Source organism: Apodemus sylvaticus, chromosome 11 (assembly GCF_947179515.1).
Source record: "Apodemus sylvaticus chromosome 11, mApoSyl1.1, whole genome shotgun sequence".
Classification (NCBI taxonomy): domain Eukaryota; kingdom Metazoa; phylum Chordata; class Mammalia; order Rodentia; family Muridae; genus Apodemus; species Apodemus sylvaticus.
In genome coordinates this window covers 35,739,504-35,754,004 of record NC_067482.1, presented here as the reverse complement: position 1 = coordinate 35,754,004, position 14,501 = coordinate 35,739,504, and the positions used below count along the sequence as shown (strand labels likewise).

The following is a 14,501-nucleotide window of genomic DNA, read 5'->3' as shown; positions in this document are numbered from 1 at the left end:
GTTCCTAATACTTGCGTAGACTTTCATACACATTTGTTGAATTCAGGAAAGATTTTACAGAGGAGATTGCACTCAGAAGTTGAAACAATTAAAGAACTTCCTACGGGGTACAGGGCATAGCAAACAGGAGTGAATTCAAAACTAAATATTAAAACCCACATGGTCCATTCAGGTAATGTGGAATCAAGCAATACAGGTAACATCTAAAGCTCGACCCTCCCCCATCAGTCACTAATTAAGAAAATGCCCTGCAGGTTTGTCTACAGCCTGATCTTATGGAGGCATTTTCTCAACTGAGGTTCCCTCCACTCAATTGACCAGTTTGTGTTAACATAAATAAAACTTTCCAGCTACAGCCTCCCTATATAGCCCAGGCTGTGCTGGAACTCGTTATGTAGACCAAGGTGTACTGTTTCTGCCTCCCGAGTGCTTGAATGAAAGGCGTACTCCACTATGCCCAATACTAATAATTCTTTGAACAAAGAGAATGCATCCTTTATCAATTAAATTTTTCTTTTGTTGGTTGTTAAAATTTCTACGAATTGACAAATATGATTCTGGGTCAAGCAAACACGTTTGGAATGATGGCCTTCAGGATTTTAAAATAAACAAATATTGGAGGGAGCAAAGCAAGGGACAGCAAAGAACAATGGTGTAGCAAGGGGAACTGGGAATTGGAAGGGAGGTTGGGGGAAGGGAACTTCAAAGAACACCAGAAGCCAGAGAGAAAGCCACTCTGAGAAGCAGGCTGGAATCCTAGGGGTGGGGTGGGAAGGGAGGAGTCAATTGCGCGGCGCTTGCGCAATGAGAGGCCCAGGTGCCTGCCGCCGCGGAAGCAAAACCACCTAGAGGCGCCGCTTGGGTGCTACTGCGCATGTGCAGGCGCCGGCGGACCAGTCGCCGAACCTTCACGGTCGCCGCCTCCGCCGAGGTCGGCCCTGGATTTGAGTCTCGCGCTCTCTTCGTTCGCTTACCGGCGGGTCTCCTCCCCTTCTCGCGCCCTGGGACGGCGAGGCTGGGGAAGGAGTTGAAAGGGCTGTTGATCCCCGCCTTTAACTTGTGCGTGGGGCGGCCATGTCGGCCGGCGAGGTGGAGCGCCTGGTGGAGCTGAGCGGCGGGACCGGAGGGGATGAGGAGGAAGAGTGGCTGTATGGCGGTACGGAACTTCCTGTCTGTCTCCCGGGTTCTCTCTGGCCTTCCTCCCGGCGTTTCAGGCCCGGGCGTCCGAGGCCTCTCGTACTAGCCCTGGCCGGCCTGCGTTAGGCCGAGTGCGGCCTGCTCCCGGCCCTCGCCCGGACCCGCAGGCACTCACCGCGCGGTGGACGCGGGCCAAGGAGGCCGGGCAGCCCTGCTTCGCCCTCCTCCCCGCGGTCCCGGCCTCCTCGCTTCTGCGCTCTCTATTCATGCTCTTTCTATCGATTCTGAGCTGCTTCGGTGTGTCTCTTGCTCGGTGGCTAATGGGTGCCCTTCCTCGTCCCCTTCTTTCAGAAACAGTCATTCTGTAATAACAGCTAAATAAAGTCAATGCTATTAAACTAACGTCTTGTTTCTTGATGGTCAGTTTGTATGGAATGCACCTGCAAGGGTACCTCCTTGTCTGAAAGTCGTGCTTTAAAAATATTAATTAAGAGAAACAAAGATGGAATACACTATATAGTCCATAAAGAAAACCCTGAATTGTCTCCTGTATTAAGGTGAAGTTTTTATTATTATTTTAGAGACTGCTGTATAGTCCACGTCATAGTTGTATCTCGTGACTCTTCCCATAGGCTTGTATTCGGTGTTTTGTATTTGTGTCCCCCAAATGTAAATGCATCATGTACTTTGTTTTTGTAGGGGACATGTTTGATGTCTGAGTTTTAACTTGGAAGTCGTAATCCCCCTTGGCTGTTATACCAGATTTGAAAGTATTTTGTTCTTTCCTAGAACACACATTCTTGATATAAATTGTCATAGATTATATAAAAGTGAACGGTGGAGTTGAAGCAGCCTTTTAGTGATATAACTCCGATAAACTTGTAAAATTGATTATTTCTTTAATGGAAAGATAGCATCAGTACTACCCTTAAAATGTGAAATGTGTGGGGTTTCTCTTACCAAGTTGTGTAAATCCTCATTGCCTGTTAAATTAAGCTTATATTAATAGCAGTAAAGTCTTGTATTTTTTCCGTAAGAGATGTGTCTTGTTTATAAAGTGATCTAACTCTGGCTATGCTTGTAGGCCCGTGGGACGTGCATGTGCACAGTGATTTGGCAAAGGACCTAGGTCAGTGCTTGTGATCTTCCCTTCAGATTTTATACTGCTCGTTGCTTAAGCTTGCTTTCTTTATTTACTTTATTTTATTTTATTTGGTAGATGAGAATGAAGTTGAAAGGCCAGAAGAAGAAAATGCCAGGTTGGTGAACTCTCCTGTTGATGTCTTACACAAGATTGTGATTCTAGCAGCTGTCAGTTGTTTCATTATAATCCTTGGTGTAATTGCATTTTGACCAAAATTGAAGGACTTTTTCTATTTCCGGACCAATCCTGTCCTGTTTTCTAGTGACTTATAGGACAATTTTTGGAGTTAAGTATTTGCCAGCCCGTACCCTTAATTGAGTTTAGAGGTATATACAATATAGTTGGGTTTTTGTTTTGTTTTTCAAGACAAACGTTCTCTTGTGTAGTGTGTGTAGCCCTGTCTGTTCTGGAACTCACCTTGTAGACCAGGCAGGCCTTCAACTCAGAGATCCACCTGCCTCTGCCTCCCAAGTGCTGGGATTAAAGGCGAGAGCAACTACGTCTGGCTGAATGTAGTTGTTAAATTACTAAAAAAAAAAAAAAAAAAAAAAAAAAAATTTACTGTAGGAATTGAAATATCATTTACTTTCCATATAATTTCTTTCTTTCTTTCTTTTACTTTTTTTTCTTTTCTTGACTGGCAGGCCTGGAATTCCCTTTGTGGAATACATGTCTTAAACTCAAAGACATCTATCTATCTGACTGCCTCGTAGAGTGCTGAGATCAAAGACATGTGCCACTATGCCTGGCTTGGCTGTAATTTATGGCTTTATATTTTAAATTCATGATGGAACTAGTTTTTGGAAAGAAACTATGCTTCTATACCATGAACAGAATAGATATTTTTTTTAAAGTTGATTTCCTTTGTTATTGTACGAAACTTAGTATTTTACAGAGTGTCCAGGGAACCAAATATTTACTCAAAATTTCACTACAACTAATGCATATAAGTACATGTCTAAACTGGCTTTAGTTTGATCAGGTGACTGTCTGAAATAATGAGGGGAGAAGTGGTCTTAAACAGAGCAAGTTAGGGCCGGAGAAATGGCTCAGTTGGGGACATGCATGCAGCATGAGCATGTGGCCATGAATGAATATGTCCTAGGAGAGACTTAGCATAATCTTTAGTACTCGCTGTCTACTCCATATTGTTGAACTCCCAGGTTCAGTGAGAGACTGTCTCAGAAAAGAAAGATGAAGGGAAAGCTTGGGAAGATCCTGGTGTCTTTGGCTTCTACATGTATCACACACACAAAGCATTTAAAGAATATTTAGATTTTCAACGTGAAGGGATGAATGCTTCATACTAGCATGATGGCTGTAATCCAAAGGCAGAATAGCTACAATGAAGATATGGAGACTCTGGGCTGTTTGTACACCCATATGGTGGCTGCTGCTGCCACCATTATGAAGTGGTGTCTCCTTGCGAGTGTACTCAAATGTTTAAACAGTTATAGAATTAAGCAGTCCTACTTTAAATTAGAAAAGTGAAAACATACATGAACACAGAATTTGAACATTACCGTTCTTAGCATCAGTCATAGCTAATCCATAAAATAGAAATGACCTACCTGTACACCAAAACAAATTAATGGGTTTGATGCCATGTACTCTTAGGGAAGTATTTCCTGGTGGAAGGAAGGAAATTGAGTACTGACTTGCTACAGTAGAATGCATTGAGCATGTGACATGTGTGATTCAGTGTATAAAGTTTCCAGAATAAGTAAATCCATAGAGAAAGAAAGACCAGTACTGTGGGATAGAGAAAATGGGGATGCCCGATGATACATACTTATTATTTTGGGAGGCTGTGTACACAGTTTAAGATTTCATAACACGATTCTTACACTGTGAACCAAGTATATCCCTTTAAGTATAATCTTTAAATGGATGGATGTGAATTATGTCTTAATGGAGTTTTCTAAAATAAACATTGGTGGTGGAAGTCCATTACAAATAACGACTTTTGTATCAAAGGAAAAAAAAAAGAGAGAAAACCCAAAACATAGGCTACATGGAAGTAAAGGAGTGAAAGTAGAAATAGCCTCCAAAGAGCTGAAATTTTTATGAACTAATCCTTATCTCTGAATTTTATTATTTAACTATAATTCTAATTTCACTTTGGTTTCATTGTTTATTTTGTTTTTAATTTTGTATGTGTTGGTGTTTTGCCTGCATGTATGTCCATGCACCATGCCCATGCCTGTGGAGACTAGGAGGCGGCATTGGATTCCCTGGCCTGTGGTTTGGATTGATGATTGTGAGCTGCCATGTGGGTGCTGGGACTCAAATCTAGGCCCTGAAAGGGCGCAGGAGCTCTGCACCCCTGAGAAAACTCAGTGCTCTCCTTCCTCAGAGCTCAGCGCTCTCCTTCCTCAGAGCTCCCGTTCTCATTGCTCTTCCTTGAGTTCTCTGGGACACAGAATGGTGGTTGATTGGAGTTAGCCCATTCCTGCCTTCTCCGAGTACTCTGCCTGTGTTTGTTGTTGGTTTCATTTGAAGTTCTCTGTATATTTCATCCCATAGGGCATTTGTGTCGACAGTTTCACTTTTTTAGAAAAAGCGTATAATTTTATTGGTCTTGTATTTTAATGGTGATGAGGAACTAAAAGTTCTAAATCATTATGTCTAATAGAGAAAGGAGTTCAGACAAAATTAGGATACAGCTTGGTCCATATCATTGCGTTACCCTGCATAGGACGCTGCTGTTGAACTTGCTGTCTTTGCTCTGTCCTTCCGCCTTGCGTTGTGCTGATCTCAAGGTTGGCTTGCTTTATTTGTCGGCTTTAGCTGAATATAGTCTACTGGCCTGTGAGACGGGAGGCCGACTGAGCACTCGTTCCACTGCCTGCAGGCAGGCACGCACACAAGCCAGCAACACCTGTTTCTGCCTCTCTGGAAGGTTATTTAAGCAAAGTATAAATTAAGAGGAAATACAGTAGTATATTTATCTTGAGTCCTGTGTTAGGATAGGAATAATTGAAGTTTCTATCTGTAAAATGTCAAAAAACTGATTATGCTGTAGTTCTGGAAGTATTATATTTTTGGCTAATGTCTTGAGTCACATGGCAATGTAAATATTTTATTGTTGAACACTTTTGTTACAAAACAAGTCAGATTTGCCTTCTTAATGTAATTAGTTTTAAAATTCATCAAAATTTGGTTTCTGGCTCCTTATTACTGCAAACTAGAGGATAGACTTCCATGAAGATATATATATATATATATATTATAATGTTGAAGTTGTGTTTTTTTTTTTGATAGAATAAAGAACCTGTCTGATTTAGTGGAAAAGCAAAGCAGGCAGAAATGAGTGCTGAGCACTAAACTGAGCACTAAAGAGTTAATATGATCATATCATAGAATTTCATGGGCATCAGAGAGAAGAAAAAACCATGTTATGTAGCCCTTGACTATATAACAATAGTCCCTGGCACACAGCAGATACTCAGTAAAGATAGTATGATATGCATTATATTTTAAAAACACGAAAAACTTGAATTATGTCTTTCTATCAAATTGTAACGTCATTAGGAAATTGTTGGGCAAGCCAGGTAGTGGTGGCACATAACAATCAGAGAGGCAGAAGCAAGCAGATCTCTCTGGGTTCAAGGCCAGCCTGGACTATAAAGTGAGTTCCAGGACAGCCAGGGCTGTTATACAGAGAAACTCTGTTTCAAAAAACCAGGAAATCCTATTGGGCAGAGAGTGGTGGTACAGGCCTTTAATCCCAGCATTTAGGAGGCAGAGGCAGTTGGATCTCAGAGGTTTACATGATGAATTGAAAGACATCCAGGGCTATGCAGACTGACTAAAAAAACCCAAGGAGGGCCCAACCCTTGCTTTTATCCGAGGACTTGTTTTATGCACACTAACAGGAAAACCGACAGACTTCTAGTCTTGTTCTCATTACTCAGTAGAGATGAAAACTTTAGAAACTTAGCAGTGATAGCATGAAAAGGAGGTACAATGTCTGTACTTGGAGCAGCAGCCAACCTGTCTGCTCGCTTTCTTTGTTGCAGTGCCAATCCTCCGTCTGGAGTAGAAGAGGAAGCTGCTGAAAATGGCGTGGCGAAACCGGTAACATGCATAGCAGGCTCTGGAATCCAGTGACTCCGGGGTTTACAATCATTAAGAACTTCACACGATTTACAAATAAAACCAGCATTTAACATAACCTTCAGCAGCCTATGTGACTTGACGCCTTGTCAGTCAACTGATACATCTGATATCATGAAAAGAATATGTAGAACTTAGTGAGGAGAAAAAAATAATGGGAAGAAACTTGAGATATACATCATACACACAAGCTTGTTATAAAGAACTAAATAGTTGTAGATCAACTGACTGCAATAAGTGAGCTCCGCAACCTAAAGCTGACTGTCACAGTTTCTTAGGAATGCGCTCTGATTGTGATACTCCCTGACTCTGTGACAAATAAAATGGTACTTTGTTGTGCCCTCTGATGTTTGTCCTGATGATTTCAACCTGAACAGAGAAGGAAACTTGTTTTTTTTTTTCATACTTGAACTTATAATCAAAAAAGCATTTTGCCTAGGTGATATGACTATCTACCACTATGTAATTAAAATATAGCCTCTTAGATCATACTAAAGCTATTATCAGCAGGTCCATTTTTGTTTGAAAAGACACATGATACTTCTTCGGTCATTTATATATGGAGTCGCTTCGTATTATAATTGATGACCATGCAAAATGAATCTGAGGCTTTGTAATATCTTTAAGATAAAATTATTTAAAAAGAAGTACTTGAGAAGTTCTTATGAGTAAAACATTTGTAAGATTTAACAGCAGTATTAAAAGTTACCAAATAGTTAAGAGTTGAAAACATGAAGCATGTATTGTTCTCTGAAAGATGGCAATAAAAGCTCTATTTCATAAGCTTATAAATTATTGTAGACCATCGAAGTTGGGATAACAGCTTTATAAGCTTCTAATTTGTGTTCTAAAACAACTTCAAAACCCCAGAGTAGTTTTTTATTTATCACTATTGAATGCTGAATTTGATTATTTATTGCATTTTGTAATTGTTTCTATCTGTGTAGAAAGTGACAGAGACTGAAGACGACAGTGATAGTGACAGTGACGATGATGAAGATGACGTTCACGTCACTATAGGAGACATCAAAACAGGAGCACCGCAGTATGGGTAAGTGGTTTGATCCTCTTTGGCAGGGGGCATGTGTGCCATGGTGTACTGTGTAGGTCAGAGACTACCATATGAGAGTCACATTCTGTTTCTAGTCTGTCCTTGGGGCTTGGCTGTAAATGCCTTTAGTCTGTGGCACCTTGAGTTATACCTGTATGAATGCACATAGTGCTTTGATAGTCAGTGGGTGAGTCTTTGATTTTACATTCTCTGTGTGAAAGAACTTAACTATGGTTTCTACAGGTAGTTGATTACTTTCTACCTGAAGTTAATTATGAAGGTGCGGGAAAGCAGCAGTGTCTGATTGCTGCATTTCAAACATCTTTGCTATAGCATTGGCTAGTATTAGTTCTTTGATTAGAAATGGAACACTGATGTGTAATTTGCATTTGTGATTCTTTTGTTTTATTATATAAACCTTAATTTAGGCCTTTAATTTTTATTTCTAATTCAAGCTAATGTCTTCTTGGCTGCCATCATTTTATTTGGATTCCTGGTGGAGTCCTTGGAGTTTTCTAGAAATAGAATTATTATTTGCTAATAGAGATAATTTGACTTCTTCCTGCCTTCCATTTTCTTTCCCATTTCTAAAGCTAATACTTTAAGCCCTGTATTTAGTACAAGTTCCTTGCATTTCTAATTTCTAATTTCTTCAGGATTTTTATTGAAGGGATGTTGGACCATATCAAAGAAATTATAAATAATAACCTTATTTGGCAATGGTGGATATTGAACTCAGAGCTTTCCTTTGCCCATGCTGGGCAGATAAATGCTCCTTCACTGCAGCTCGTAAAGAAAATCTTTGAGCAGAAGAAAGGCCGGGATCATAGGTCTAGTTAGTGGAAATTTTAAGGGAGAAATTAAATAACATGTTTTATTATGCAAAACAAATCTTTGAAAGTCTTGAGTATAACGTGAAAGCTTACTAGTATTTCTGTTCACTATAAATCATTCTTACCTAGTCCTGTGTTTCTCCTCCCTGCCTCCCAAATACTATCAAAGTCTATTTCTGTTAACACTAATACTTGATTTTTATTTTTCTACTCATTAAAAAAAGGCACTGGTGGTTGTTGTTTTGTTTTGTTTTGTTTTGTTTTTTGTTTTTTGAGATAGGGTTTCTATGTAGTCCTGGCTGTTCTGGAACTCATCATATAGACCAGGCAGATCTTGAACTCAGAGGTCCACTTGCCTTTACCTCCTGAGTGCATGGATTAAAGGTGTGTGCCACTATGTCCAGCAGTAAACTCATTAAAAAAAAACATTATGCAAAGTCCATAGTGGGCTGAGTGTGCTGCCTAGCTGCACAACTAATTGCATTTGAACTGTTGGTTTAGCTTCAGCTGTCACATGCATATTCTTACATTGAAAATGTGACTTGGTGTTCTCTCTCTCTCTCTCTCTCTCTCTCTCTCTCTCTCTCTCTCTCTCTCTCTCTCTCTCTCTCGTGTGTGTGTGTGTGTGTGTGTGTGTGTGTGTGTGTGTGTGTGTTTGTAGTTCCAGCCCAGACTAAAATGTGGGGTACTACAGGTGTCCTAGAAGTATCCCTTTCCCCTTTAGTTATTAACCTCCTTTAACACTGTTTTCCTTATTCTCCAGATTTTCTTTCACATTTTTCTAAGTGACTTCATTTTTAGGATGTGCTCTGGGGGTGTGAGAAGGCCCACAGCGGGCAATGGTATTTGGCAGTGTGGCAGGCAGTTCTCACCGCTGTAGATGGCTAGATGTTAAGGAACTAAGGGTAACAGCAAAGATGCTTCCCGATGCTCGGTATAGTGGCAGATTGAGTTTACTACCTGGGAGATTTTTGAGATGGAAAAATGTCAGACCTTAAAACAAATTAGTTCTTGGGGCTGTAGAGATAGCTTAGCACTTGTTTTTGCAGAGGACTTGGGTGCAGTTCCCAGCACCCACATGGTAGCTCACAACAATCTATAACTTTAGTTCCAAGGGATCCAGTGCCCTCTTTTGACCTCTTTGGGCACCAAGCATGTTTATGATGTACATACATGTAGGCAAAGCAGTCACATACATAAAATAATATAAAAAATTAAGAATTATTTTTATCCTGTAATAACTAAATAATAACAAACTTTGAAAATCAAGTGTAAAATCTGTGCATGCCTGTTCATTTACTTTCTTTGTTGAATATCTTCCTGTTTTGTGTCTATATGTTTTTGAAGTTAATTTTTATTCTATTTATAGGAGTTATGGGACAGCACCAGTAAATCTTAATATCAAGGCAGGGGGAAGAGTTTATGGAAATACAGGTAAAATTCGTATTTGCAGCTTCATCCATATGAAAATGGTCCTGAGTAGATTGTATAAGCTCTTTTCACGAGTGGTTCACTGTCTGTGATAAACATGTTCTTCCTGTGAAAGACTTCTCAAACAACCAGTTCTGGTTGTGTTAACTTTGCTTGTTACGAGAAACCTTTCTTTGCTCACAAATTATATAAAACAGCTATGTAGCACATTGGCATTAGCAGCTCTATTGATGTTATAACCTTTTGCTTTTGTTTTCTGAGGTAGTATCTCATGTAGCCTAAGCTATCCTTGACCTTCCGATAGCTGTATATCGGAAGCTTGCCTTGAATTTCTGGCCCTCTGTCATAAGTCCTCAAGTGTATGCATGATAGGCATGTGCAACACGCTAGGCCTTACCGTCTAAGTCCCCAGCTTTCTCATCCTGCTCATCTTGGAAGTTTCATCACCACATTTGACTTTGTCTAGTGTTATTAGCAGTAAGGATGGATGGTGAAGGGTGATTTATGTTTTCTCTTTTTGTCTTCTAGCTTTTTGCTAATATAGCTTCTTTGCCCTTTTTCATTTCTGTAAAATAGGAACCAAAGTCAAAGGCGTAGACCTTGATGCACCTGGCAGCATTAATGGAGTTCCACTCTTGGAAGTAGATTTGGATTCTTTTGAAGATAAACCATGGCGGAAACCTGGTAAGATTATTTGTTTCTCTTTTAACATCCAAAAGGGTTTTTAGTGTAAAATGATTGAAAAACAGTATTTGTGTGCAGCAGTGTAAAATTCTGTCTTAGAGTGTCTTGTTTATTGTCCTAGGTAAATAATGAGCATGAAGTACTTGAATCACTAAATAGTATTAGTCCCTGGGATTAACAAATCTAGACTCACACACTCATTATAATACTGTTTCTAAAGGAAATCGTTTTGATCAAAATGTTTTTTCAGTGTTTGCATCATTGTGATAATTTTGAGAACTAGTAAAAATTCAAGGGTGTTATTATAAATGTCATAGAAAATATGTTAATGTCCTCTTATGTATAAATTATTCATACGATGGGTTTCATTATGACATTTTCATACATGTGTATATTGTCTTTTAGTCACACCCACCCCATGTGTCCTCTGCAGCCTCCCCGGTCCCCTCTGACCCCCTTCTCTTCAGAGCTCGCTCTCCTGCTTTTATATCTTCTCTAAATGTACACTTTTATATCACACTATGGTTTTGAGGCTGCCATAGAGTTAAAATATTTGCATTCTAAAAGTATGTTTCATTTTTAGGTGCTGATCTTTCAGATTATTTTAATTACGGCTTTAATGAAGATACTTGGAAAGCTTACTGTGAAAAACAAAAGAGGATACGAATGGGACTGGAAGTTATACCCGTTACTTCAACCACAAACAAGATCACGGTAATTAGGAAATCTTCCAGAGTAACTCTGCCTCTTCTACTGTTCCACCCTGACTCCCCAGATAAGTCACTTTCCCCTTAACAAGGTGATTAAATGCTGTACAGTAGCTTAATTTTTTGTTCTTGTGGTTGTGTTTGTTTATATTCCCTGCCCTTGCGTTTCATGTTGATTACTGTGTGTAATCAGCTAGCTGCATCCACAGCTCATTACTCTCTATGTGGCCTATCAGTTAAAGTGTGTGGTGTCTTAATGGGGATATGTCATTTAACTTAGGCCGAAGACTGTACTGTGGAAGTTACACCAGGTGCAGAGATCCAAGATGGCAGATTCAATCTTTTTAAGGTGAATTTTAGTAACTTATCCTTGGTTGCTCTCATTTTTCTTGAGTCTGCTCCCATCCCACTGTTCAGGGGAGAAAATTGAAGTAGAAACAGCTATACTTTTTTCCAAACCTTCAGCTTCCTGGTGACTTACACATTTGCTGATTGTTGTTTACTCTACTTTTGCTAGCATGTGACTCACTAGCCTGTCACACTAACACGTGCCAAGTAAAACTGTTACCTGCTCTGTGCTGTGATTGATTGTAGGTGGTACACACTTGTAGGATGCGAAAGTCATGGCCGCAGTGCTGCACTGCACTCACTGCACTCGTTATGTGTCTCACTCTTAGCCTTAGCAGCAGAATTGGAAGCTTTTCATTTTCCCAGTTTTTAAAAACTGGACGGATGGTGACAGTTATTATCTCTGATACTAAAATCATTGGTGTATTAGCTCACAATGAAGGTGTTTTCAAGAATTTGAGGTATTCTCTGACAACCTCTTAAGAATTGAACAGAGCCACTGAGTTTTAAAATTAATACTTAAAAGGAATAGGTCCATGTGAATGATGTGAAAACTAATAGGATTAAGTGACATCAAGGCTATCCAAAGAAAAATTCTACATTTTCATTGCTGCTTTTCCTGAAGTTTGGTTGGGTAATTTTTCCTCCCCTTGGTTTTAATTCTTTTGTCAGGGACCTTTTATATACCTCATGGTCTGGCTATAGAACTCTGTGCTCCTTTTGGGACACCAAAATACTGCCTTATGCAATGCATGTGCTATATCCGCAGATGTAGCTGCTGTCTGGACACAGTTATATGTAGAGACTTTAATTTTAATTTACGTCCTACTATAGGTAAGTATTTGGTCCTTGTTTTGTTAATATTTTCAAAGTACTTGGTGATATTTATTTTAAATGATCATCAGACTTCTAGATGTCTGCTCAGGCACTGAATATTTTGTGGTAGATTATTAGAACAAATTCATAGTCAAGTTTAATAATGAACTGGTTCATTTTTTTGATGGGTTTTGTTTTGTCTTGTTTTCCTGAGAAGAATGAGAACTGCCATTATAAACCATTGGCTGATACATAGCTTTGTTAATCTTAGATTTGTAAACAATACAGTAAGGAACTACTAGTGGCTGGCCTCTCTTGGAAGTTGTGGGTATATATTTTACATTTATGCATATATCCACACACATATATACACAGAGACATACAGGCAGACAGATAGACAGACACTTAAGTTTCTTTTGATTGTTTGAGAGGAAATCTTTGTGTTTTCCATTTCTGGTTGATTGATTCTGAGTGAGTTTTATGGTTGTTGTCCAGTGGTTTTCTTGCCTTGTTCAGGTGTTTAAATGCTAGTAAATCTGCTAGAAATACTGATTGGGGAATGATTAGTTTTAGTGATTTTAATTAGGCAAACATGAGGAAACGGTGGAAATAAAGCCATATGAAAAGATAACTCATCTTCAGCCATCACATTTATGTGAACAGCAGGCAACCATTAAAAGGTCATGCTCAGTAGAGGTTCTGCAGATCTGGATTTTGCACTTGAACTTAGCTAAAAGGCTGAGAAGCGATGCAGATCTGGATTTTGGAAAAGATGATAGCCACGTGGGCTATAAGAGGGGTAAAAGGTCAGATATGGGGTTGACATAAGAAGTAGTGTGCTGGTGAGACAGAAAGGGCTGCCTCTATGGTGACTGGGCCAAGGAGGGTGGGCGGCAAAGTTACAGCTGAAGTTGTTTTCCTGTCTGCAGCAAATACAGTCAAAGTCAAGTGAGGAACAGCCCAGCAGCCTTTGAAGGCATTCGTTTCCCTTATGGTATGTAAGCTTTAGTAACAAGTGCAGTGAGTGTGCGAAAACAGCCTCTAGATGCCTTTGTCATCAGTGTTTATGAGCACGCTGATAGCCAGGAAGGAAGAGCCTTTTATGTGTCTTCATGGGAGTTTAGCTGTGTAATGCAGGATGGTCTGGAACCTGCTTGGTAGCCCACTAGGACCTCAAGTTCATAAACCCTGTGCCTTACCACGGAGTGCCAGGTTAGCAGATAAGTGCCACTATGGCTGTCTGATTTCGTTTTGTTTTTTTCCCTATGCCAAGTAAAAGGTGAAACTTTAGGTATAAAAGCCTCTCAATTGGGTAAAAAAAAAAAAAATTGGTAATTACAGATTTTTGGTAAGGCTTAGGAGAAAGGGATTAGGGAACAAATCAAACATAGCTTCTCGCCTCGCCTTACCTTTTTGTTCTTTTTCTTTTCTTTTCTTTCTTTCTTTTTTTTTTTTTTTTTTTTTTTTTTGGTTTTTCGAGACAGGGTTTCTCTGTGTAGCCCTGGCTGTCCTGGAACTCACTCTGTAGACCAGGCTGGCCTTGAACTCAGAAATCTGCCTGCCTCTGCCTCCCAGATTACAGGAGTGCGCTACCACTGCCAGGCTGTTATTTTTCTTTCACTTTCTCATTTTGCAATATCATTTTATGATTGATTTTATTTTCTATTGAGTCAGGGTTTCCCTGGGTAGCCCAAGCTGACCTCACTTTGTCTATCTGTTTCAGCCTCTAAAATGCTAGAGTGCAGATATGTGTCACCATCTATTGCTTTTGACATTTTCTTAAAATAGTTCTCAAACCATCATGACCAGCATGAACTGTATGCATATATATCAACTTGATCAGCAGTGTTCGGAACTTGGCCTGTTGCCTGTGGATTTCACATGAGAGGCGTTTTTGGCTTATTTTCTTTTTTTCTGCTTTCTCCTTTTACTGATGCACTCACTGTATCTCTTAGACGAGTACAGTGATGTCTGTCTTTGCTCTAATTTCCATCTCATCTTTCTGGGGGGTTCTTTCAACAGTTGGATTCTTTACTTGATTTTTATTTCTACCGCAGTTTTTCATTTCCAAGAAAGTTTTCGTTACTTAACATCTTACTCTGTTTTTTACGATCTTTCAGAGTATTTTAATGATTGATATTTTTAATTTTTGCAGTTTTTTCTACATATTCTCTTTGTTCTGTTAATTTATGTTTTCAGCTTCTGACTTTTACTGTTTTTTCTAATGTTCT

At 39.5% G+C, this 14,501-nt stretch overlaps 1 protein-coding gene across 8 annotated transcripts in view; it reads left to right on the top strand.

Annotated features, from left to right (window-relative positions):
* Positions 1–850: 850 nt before the first annotated feature.
* The window catches only part of Fip1l1 (factor interacting with PAPOLA and CPSF1), a 57,978-nt gene continuing 44,327 nt past the window's right edge, over positions 851–14,501 (top strand). For 2 of the 8 annotated variants that reach the window (XM_052198426.1, XM_052198425.1), the window contains exons 1-9: positions 851–1,156; positions 2,222–2,266; positions 2,357–2,396; positions 6,304–6,361; positions 7,348–7,451; positions 9,654–9,718; positions 10,292–10,399; positions 10,983–11,113; positions 11,387–11,455. In XM_052198426.1, the coding sequence (XP_052054386.1) occupies positions 1,075–1,156; positions 2,222–2,266; positions 2,357–2,396; positions 6,304–6,361; positions 7,348–7,451; positions 9,654–9,718; positions 10,292–10,399; positions 10,983–11,113; positions 11,387–11,455 (702 nt within the window). In that variant the 5' untranslated portion in view covers positions 851–1,074. The remainder of the gene's footprint in view (positions 1,157–2,221; positions 2,267–2,356; positions 2,397–6,303; positions 6,362–7,347; positions 7,452–9,653; positions 9,719–10,291; positions 10,400–10,982; positions 11,114–11,386; positions 11,456–14,501) is intronic. The other 6 variants (XM_052198430.1, XM_052198429.1, XM_052198428.1 and 3 more) reach the window with 3 other exon arrangements.